This window comes from Varroa destructor, unplaced genomic scaffold (assembly GCF_002443255.2).
Source record: "Varroa destructor unplaced genomic scaffold, Vdes_3.0 BEIS01000003.1, whole genome shotgun sequence".
Lineage (NCBI taxonomy): Eukaryota > Metazoa > Arthropoda > Arachnida > Mesostigmata > Varroidae > Varroa > Varroa destructor.
This window is the reverse complement of record NW_019211456.1, coordinates 54,394,686-54,403,851: the sequence shown is the minus strand read 5'-3', so window position 1 is coordinate 54,403,851 and position 9,166 is coordinate 54,394,686. Positions and strand designations below refer to the sequence as shown.

At 41.8% G+C, this 9,166-nt stretch overlaps 1 protein-coding gene across 1 annotated transcript in view; it reads left to right on the top strand.

The window, feature by feature from the left end:
• Positions 1–5,994: 5,994 nt before the first annotated feature.
• LOC111247362 (uncharacterized) overlaps positions 5,995–9,166 on the top strand; it is a gene marked incomplete in the record, with an annotated part of 24,838 nt that continues 21,666 nt past the window's right edge. Inside the window, 3 exon segments of the mRNA XM_022798167.2 lie at positions 5,995–6,021; positions 6,164–6,328; positions 8,990–9,166. Coding sequence (XP_022653902.2) covers positions 5,995–6,021; positions 6,164–6,328; positions 8,990–9,166 — 369 coding nt within the window.

The window sequence follows — 9,166 nt, the reverse complement described above, 5'->3', positions numbered from 1 at the left end:
TATCACTCGTTTTTTTTTTTTTTTTTAATAAAAGGACGAAAATATTTAACGATGTTCATTGTTTGTATACATGTGATACCTTGCTTTTCATAAATCTAGCCATAAAAGAGTATAATAAATGACTAAAACCATTTTCGTAGTCCAATCAGTTCATTAATAACGACATTTCGATATTTTTATATCATTACCGGGTCGCCGACGCTGTTACAATCGATGCTACTGCTAAATAGCGTTCTATGCTGCCACTCTATGAACGCTATTTTTTTTTGACGATCCTTTTTTTTATATTACACGACTATCAATTTAATATAAACAAAGCAAAAATTCGTTGCTTAGCATTAGAATTTCCTCTATTAGAACCGCTCTCCTTTTACTGGCTCTGGAGATGGTGTTACTGATAGCGCGAACAGTCAGAGCGGAGAGCAACGGAGAGAGAACATGGAAAGAGAAGCACTTTCCATCTTCGATTTTGCTCTGTTTCAGACGAAAATGCCAATATGTGGATAGGGTCCTCAAGATAGCGAGAGAGGAGATGCAAGCTGAAGACTAGAAACTTCGTGCTTCTGATCCTGTTGGATGTTAGAAATGCCTTTAATAGCATGAACTAAGGAAAACTGATGGCGGCACTGGAGGAGAAGAAGATCTTCATGTATCTACGCAAAGTCATCAGCTCGTATTTAGAAAACAGAAGACTGGAGGCAGACGGGACGAAATACAAGGCCACAGCTGGGGTTCCGCAGGGATCGGTCCTTGGACCAACACTACGGAACCTAGCCTATGAAGGCGTACTACAAGTAACGGATTTACCGGCAGAGGTTGAAACTATCGCATATGCAGATGATCTGGCTCTTATTATCAGAACCTAGAAAATAAAGCAAACGACTCCTCCAGCTGATAAACCGGTAGACTACTTAAGGCTAGCCACGGAGAAGACAGAAGCAATATACCTTACTGGGAAAAGAAGACCAGAGGGGTTAATCTCTTTTTGAGGGATATCCAAAGCAGTATCCAGAGAAAAGCAAGATACCTTGGCGTGATGCTGGACACCGCGATGACTGGAGGGGAACACATTAAGTATGTAGCTGCAAAGGCGGGAAAAACAGCCTTCAACAACCCCCGCATTCTGCCTAGAGTAGGGGGAGCTTCTGAGGGCCGCCGGAGACTACTAGCCTCTGTAGCGGAGGCTACAGCGCTATACGCCGCCCCAGTGTGGGCAGATATGGCGCTAAGAACAAAAGCCAACCGCGACGTAGTGCTGGACGCTCAAAGAATAGTTGCAATACATGTAGCCTAGAGCGTATAGAACCGTGTCAACTGAAGCCCTTCTTCTACTGGCTAAAATGGTCCCATGGGATCTGCTTGCCAGCGAAAGAGCGGAACGCCATCAGAGAAACGAAAACAACGACAACAACATGGTCCTCGAAGCCACGATGGACAAATGGTAACGACAGTGGGAAGCTCCAAGACCAATAGTGGAAAAGAGTTCCAGGGTAGCTTGACTTGACATCTAATTCCAGATGTCAAGAAATAAACTCGCAGTAGCCATGGAGCTTACGTATCACACCTTGCAAGTTCTGTCGGGCCATGGACAGTTGCAGACTTACATGGCCACGATCGACAAAACACAAGTGGACACCTGCGTACTCTGCGCGTCAGGCATGGGAGACGGAGTAGAGCACACTCTGCTTTATTGCCAGGCACTAAAAGGGGTCAGAGATAAGGACGTACGCAGAGAGATTTCAACGAAGGGAGGAGTAAAGGAAATGGTTGATATGATGACAAAGGATAGGAAGAACTGGATTAAAGTTACGGCCTTCTTTGACGACATTATGAAAAAAAAGGAGCTTCTTGAAAGGACGCGCCGCAAGAGAATAACGGAAGGACAAGCTCAAAACAAGCAGGAGCCCGATACTCTACAGCCGGCTTTTATGGGAGAGCTGGAGACAAGGCCCCGCCCGGGACTTTGCACACCCGGTCTAAAGGGAAGCTCGAACGAGGATGGACCGGAACGGGACAAAGGGGATAATAGCCTAATGTCGGTTCCTGCAAGCTATGGTTTCGGAGTGATATCAAACTATATCCCGAACCATGGCCCAAGCTTACGAAGAGGCTCAGGGTTTAGCGGGTGAGAGTCCCACAGTGCCAGACAAAGAACAAATCTGTGAAGTCTGGTCTCCATAATGCATTCGTCCTCAACCTCCAGAAAAAAAGTTTTGGTTAGGTTAGGTTGTGTCGGGAATGAAGGACGGAGTAGAACATACTCTTCTTCATTGCCAGGCACTTAAAGCGGTCAGAGATAAGCAGGTACACAGAGAAGTCGCAACAAAGGGCAGTACTAAGGATATGGTGGATATGATGACAAGACAGGACGAACTGGGCCAAAGTTACGGCTTTCTTTGACGACATTATGACACGAAAGGAACAACTAGAAAGGACGAAACGTAAGAGAATAGTAGAAGGGCAGGCAATCATGGGTTCGATGCACTACAATTGGTATTAACAGGAGAACAGGGAGTACGGTCCCCCTCGAGACCTGGAGTATCTGGTCAAGAGGAAGGCCAGGACGAAGGATGGACTGGGACGGTTCAAAGGGAAGGATGATGAAATGATCGTTCCTGCAAGTCATGGTTTCGAAGTAATATCAAACATATCCCGAACCATGACCCAAGCTGATAAAGAGGTCTAGAGTTTAGTGGGTGAGAGTCCCACAGTACCGGAGAAAACACAATTCAGTGATGTCTGGTCTGCATAATGCATTTGCCCTTAATCCCTAAAAAGAAAAAGGTTAAGTTAGGTAAGGTTAGGTTAGCTGTTGGGTTAGCTCCCGGAGGTCCGGTCGTTGAAAGAAGTAGGAAATAATCAACGATCGGAAGGGGTTACTGGACCCCTACCGGGCGCGTCCCCAGGTAGCGGATAGGGGAAGGCCTTTCAGATATGGTAGGTACCGGGAAATTATACCCGGCGCGAACCAGAACCAGCCCCCAGGGAAATACCCATCGTTCTCTCACACATTTATTGTGAAATAGAAACGATGGACCCTGGGGACTCTAGCGGCGGAGAAAAGCCAACTCAGAGGGCTTCAACGACGTGAAGAGTAGGGGAGCGACGATAGAAAACGCCGGATTCGGGAGAGCCGGAGGAAATAAGACAAGTCGCTGGACAGGGACGAACGTGAGGATACCGCTCTAAAACCGTGGGGCACTGACGGGCTGGCAGGTAGTACAGGGGCCCGGGAGTCTAGTCAACATCACTTGGCTGCCCCATCAACTCACCGAAAATCCCGCTATTGTTGTAGTGCCGGATGACGACCGGAAGGGGCCCTGCAGCAATACGCGGGGGGCATTGCTGAGGCCACACGCCTGTAAACCCCCCCCCCCTTCGAAAATTGTCAAAAGGAAACGGCTTGAACAAGCCACGCTGTCCTGTGACCCACTAAAGAACAACATAAACAGAAAAAATGGAAGGCAAGACTAATGCAAATGCCGGTATCACAGTGTCACTGGCGAAAGGAACCCCCATTCCTGAAAAAAGAGAAGAGACACAAGAAGAGAGAAACCAAGGAAGAACAGAGGAAGAAGGACACAAAAAGGAGATGCATATAAACCATATAGGGCTGAGCCCAAACAAAATACAGGAACAGGCCGGGACAAGGAAAAGAACCATGGAAGAAATATTTTCGGTGAATAATACGGAGGACATAAGTCCAACAGATAAGAGACGAAAAGAAAACAAAGAAGAAGTACGAACAGAATCCAAAAGCGTTGACGAAGCCATAGACACAGTCAAAAAGCTCACAGGAATTCTGGAAATACTATGCAAAAAACATAAAGTCACACCAAATGACATAAAGGAAAACGCAAGACAACTGGCCAGAGCGGTTAGAACCTTGAAAAGAACCGAAGGGCTAAGGAAAAAGGCCGAATTGGAACGAAGAAACAGCCTCGAAGAGCTAAAAGATAAGATACCAGAACTGGAACAACAGGAAATCCTAGACGGGATGAATGGGCACGAGGAAAAGGACACACAAAAAAGAAATATGTGCAATTTCATACCTCTGATGTGCACAGATCCTTAGTATTCACAAAGCACATGAACGATAGCATCGCGTAAACCAAAAGTAGCATTTTAGACCTGCGTAAACCTTTCAACGCGACAAGTCTAGTCTTGATTTAGCGGATTAAAGCTTGCCTCTCAACAGCATTTTGCGCTTATACGACCCTATATATATATATATATATATATATATATGTGGATCAATCCGTGTTCCGTTGGTCTTAATAAACCGTTAGAAGTGTCACGGAATCGTTAAATTTTTCTAAGTTTTATCGCCTAAACAAGCTCTGAATCGTGACTCAGCAGCAGTATCGATGAAGGATACGTAATCATCGTTTGAAGAAAAAATGAGTCGACAATGTGCTGACACGTCACTGCCAGACACAGAGTGCGTACAATTAGCTGAAAGTCATCAGTATCGGCTAACATGGATCCATTGTATATGATGGAGACTACAGTTTCGTATTTAATTAATAAAATTTAGTTAGGGAAGCTCGTAGAATCGTTTCCAGAGCAATGAAGAAATAATTTAATTAAATAAAATTAGACTGAAATGAATACCATCATATCTTCTCGACTAGCATACTCGTGCTTTGCTGGTGACAGCCTTCTAAAAATGAATTTACGTGTCCAATCCTAGGAGAAGGTAACTGTTAGATCTATAGAAGAAGACGAAAAGGTTGTCTTCGAAGGTTTACATTGACCAATAAAAAAAACAGGGATAAGGCAAACATTAAAACACCGACCTTAGTTGAAAACGTAATACAAATAAAACACTTTTATCAATCTGCAGAGGCGCTGTTGCCTCTAGCTGCATCTCCTACAAGTTGTCTTGGATTCCTTATTTGAGAGTGTGGCATGACGCCTATCGCTCTCTCTATGTAAAGGCAAGCCATTGACGTAAAAGCCAAGAACACACCGCTCATAGTGGAAACGTGGATTACCCAAATTCGAAGTTATATCGTAGCCCTTCCATTATCAGTTCGCAATATGTATAGCAATCATCAGTTTCAAGTTGACACGTATAAAGTCGTGAAACTCTACTCGCTTAATTAGATAGGTACGTGTCACGATTCTCACTCAGCTAATACCTACTCACGCGTTTTAGGAAAATGCGTTGTTTACGAGTTAAGCAGTTTATATAATCCGCATTATCTCTAGACGAGTGAAACGGCCTTATACTACTGTTGTATTCCGAAACGAGCCTCAGCAGGAATCGATAAACGTGGGCAGAGTTGAAGGGTTACAGATTCCAATGAACGTTGATTATGGCAGACAAAGGCGGCTATGCCTATCGCGTTATAGGTACCCGTTTGAGTACTAGACGTTCTTCTATACAAGCATACTTCAATTTAGTCGAGTATTCGATGTCTTAGCTTGAGGTAGAATAAATTTAATTCTTCTAGGTGATAAATGTTGGAGAGGATAAGAGCAATTACTTGACTCCATTCGATATGTATATGTAAATAGCAACAGGCAACTCTTGGTTACTTTTTTATGTTTATAAATTTTCGACGAAGTAAAATGAGGCAGCGATTAACAGGGTTTCAACAGACCAACTTCGCTTACAGCGACGGTCGGTTATAGACGTCGGTAGATTTGATTGGTGTAAAGAATAGAATACCATGCGTAATTTTAACAAAAAAAAAATCCCACGACATAGTAAGCGTACAAAATAACCCTCTGTATTCATACAAATTGTGCGGTATTTGGGTATGCCGTTGGCATGCTGGGACGACAAGTGATATTCTGAATGTAAGTCGAAAGCTCTTTCTTGCTCCAAGGAAAGCAACGACTGAGCCCGCTCTTAATAAACGTTGTTGATTGTACTAAATTCAGCTTAGGCTGTCATAGTAAAAACGCATCACAGAATAACCGGGCAAACAAGTACCAACTTTTCACCAGTTTCAACGACTCTTGCTGTCATTATAGGCAGCAGGAATGGTCGAAAATTACCAAACAGCTCAAGTTCGTTCCGGGTGCCTCCTAGGGAGGTCTAAGGCATTGAATGGAGGCGGCTCAGACTATTTCGATTAGTTGTAGCAATGGCGGGAGTTAAGGTCATCTTAGCACAAATGTATAAGAAAATACTAGATATGTCCCTGTTTAGCGCAAGATACGAGTTCTCAGAGAATCGACTTACTTTGAACAGAGTCCTCGATGTCGTTCATTGCTAGCCTCAGCTCATGACAGTTGGACATGCCTGCCCCTTGGTACGGTCGCGCAGGACCAGAACAGCCTGCAGCAGACGCCTGACTCCGCCGGACTCACCCAGGTATGTACAGCTGAGACCCATGCGATTCAAATCAGCTACGTATTTCTATCTGCCTGAGAATTCGTGCTATTGACCCTAGGACCGATTTAACGAACTCCCTGCATCTAAATAAAATCATAACATTCTAGTATAGTACAACTGTAGCTTAATAAATACCAGTCTTCATTAGAACGGCACCACACCCACTAAGTACGATTCTCCTCTTCGTTTCGATTTCAGACCTAATATTGGTAAATTCTTGAATACATATAAGAATTTTGAGGTACCTTTTTACTGTAGCCTAGTAGAGGGGCAATATGAGGCTCTTTACGTTAGCTAAAAATGATATTTCACTACGAATTTTTGCTTTCGCTTCTACACAAGTCAAGTATTATTTAAGCTATATATACGGAATAGGGTAAGGTGCATCTAGAATAAGCTTTGTTATTACTATGTGTAACTTTTTGTGTGGTGTATTTTATTATTAAGCCAATTGGCACAACTACCTTTTCACATATTATGAAATATCTTCAAACGTTATATCTATCCTAGTGTCACCAGGCCCATATGAATTTGCTTCGCTTTGGCTTACACAGAAATAAAAGCGCTTGCACCTCTGAATCATTGATGAACGCTATTGTGTCTTGAGTAAACTTTTAAACTTGGCTTTAATGTTTGTGCCTTGAATAGTAATTTTAATGAGAAAGAATAACACTATTTGTTTTGTACCGATTTTACAATTATAAAACCAATAAAAATTCTAATCAAATCTAGGGCCTTTGTTTTATTGAATTTTACTAACGAAATTTGATAGTATTGGTGAAATACATATATTATGTTATACTTGTTGGATTATAATTGGATACGAGTACTAGATGCCTTATTTATTGCTATATCTGATAATAAAAATAATGGTAAAAAATTATAAGTCTTATAAATGACATATACGTTGTAAGGATCCCACTGTCGTCAGTTAGGTTTGCTTTGCTAATCAGCTTTGCTTATATATATATATATATATATATACACATATATATGACCTGAGTATTAATAAGCCTGGTTAATTGCTTTCCAGAATAGAGCCATTGAATCTTAGCTTATGATCTTTAATAGTCATAAAAAGGACACCTTCGTTTATAATGATAATAAGAAACTGACCACTAGTATTAGTAATATAATCCCGATGACGATGCTGATACTTTTATTACTGATGCTGTGATATGCCGCTTCAGCCGTTGCTCTTTTTGTGCGCGTGGTGGTGGATCTCGCTGAGCTGCTTGCATCTCTCACTACCTGTTAATGGTGCTACTATCGCTGCTCGCTTTCTGAACGATTTCTTAAGCTGAGTGAACTTTCTATCTGTACCTGATTCTTTTACGCTCCGCCTCTCCCAAAAATCATAGTCATTTTCACAACCAGTGCAAGAAGCTTATATTCAAAACGAGGGGAACACGGAAAAGTCATCATCTAATTATATATGGCTATACACGAATAGTGCTCCACGTATTTTTTGCTGCTATTGCTGCTGCTGCTGCTATCGCTGCTGCTATTGCTCTCGCCGCCGCCGCTGCTGCTGCTGAACGCCAATGCCACTAATTATTCGCTTCATGCATAGTCGCAGCTTAAACTAATATTAGACAAAAATGTACTAGATGTCGCTCTTAGCCTCTTAAGTTGTTCGCACCATCAGCGGCGTCTGGCCGCCATTGCTACCAAATTTAGATTTAGAGATCACATACGTACAATGTTCGTACATGGTCTCGAAATTATTGTGGCCTTACTAACCAGGCTAACTTCGTGCTTTTATTAAATGTTTCATTGCTTACCATAGATAACTTGGTAGTAGGTCGATCTGCTCGTTTTTAATTTTTTCCCACCTCAGCGAACAGGTATTGAATCATTTTAACTTCTTCTAGCTCTTGTTTTTTAGTTTGTTTTTAGTTTGATCTTTTTTTTGAAGTAAACGTCACCTTAAAACAAACATAGCGTAATAATAATTTAGTTTTAATTATTATTGCTGATTATATTTTATATTAATATAGATTTTAAACAATTTAGATAGTTGCAACTATCTAAATTTCTTTCGTTTTTTTTTTTATCAATTCAATGAATATTTTTCATAACTTTGACTTTACAAGCCGGTTTTAAAACAGGAATTAATTAATTGAGTTAGTTCCACCATAAAAATTTGTTCATTTGGAACTCAGTCTTAATCTTTACGTCCCAGGTGTTCCAAATCTGCAACCTTGGAATACAAATCTTAAAATTAACACATTTTAGGTGTACTAATGGTAGATGATCAAAGTACAATCCATCAAAATCTTTCTACTCAATGTTCGAGTTAATAATACCTTCGTTGGTGAAATCAATGTTCTATATTATCATGGTATCGCTAGACTAAGCGATCGCAGTGCTCACGAACTATGATGAGTTCCACTACTCATTCATTCTTACATTTGGTGTACGTGTGCCATTATGTGCCTCTTTCTTGGCTTTTTCCATTTGACCCTCCCTCTAACCTTTTTCGCCCCTTCTTCCTTTTTCTAGAACTTTGAGTTTATTTGTTATAGTTTCGTAAAGTATTATATTAATATAATTATTGTTTTATAGTTGTAATTATTATTATTATTGTTATTATTATTATTGTTGTTATTCCTCTGATGATTTCGTTGTTTGATTTAGCATCCGTCGGCCGTGCCCGCAAGCAGCAGCGTCGTGCCAACGATGCCTTCCTCGATGCCGACTCTTTCGTTGAGTCCGATGAGCATGGCTGCGATGGGCGGCTATCCCTCCGCCCACGCGCATGCCCACGCCTCACTCAACCCCCAGCAGCAGGCCCAAGCCGCTCAGGCCGCCCAA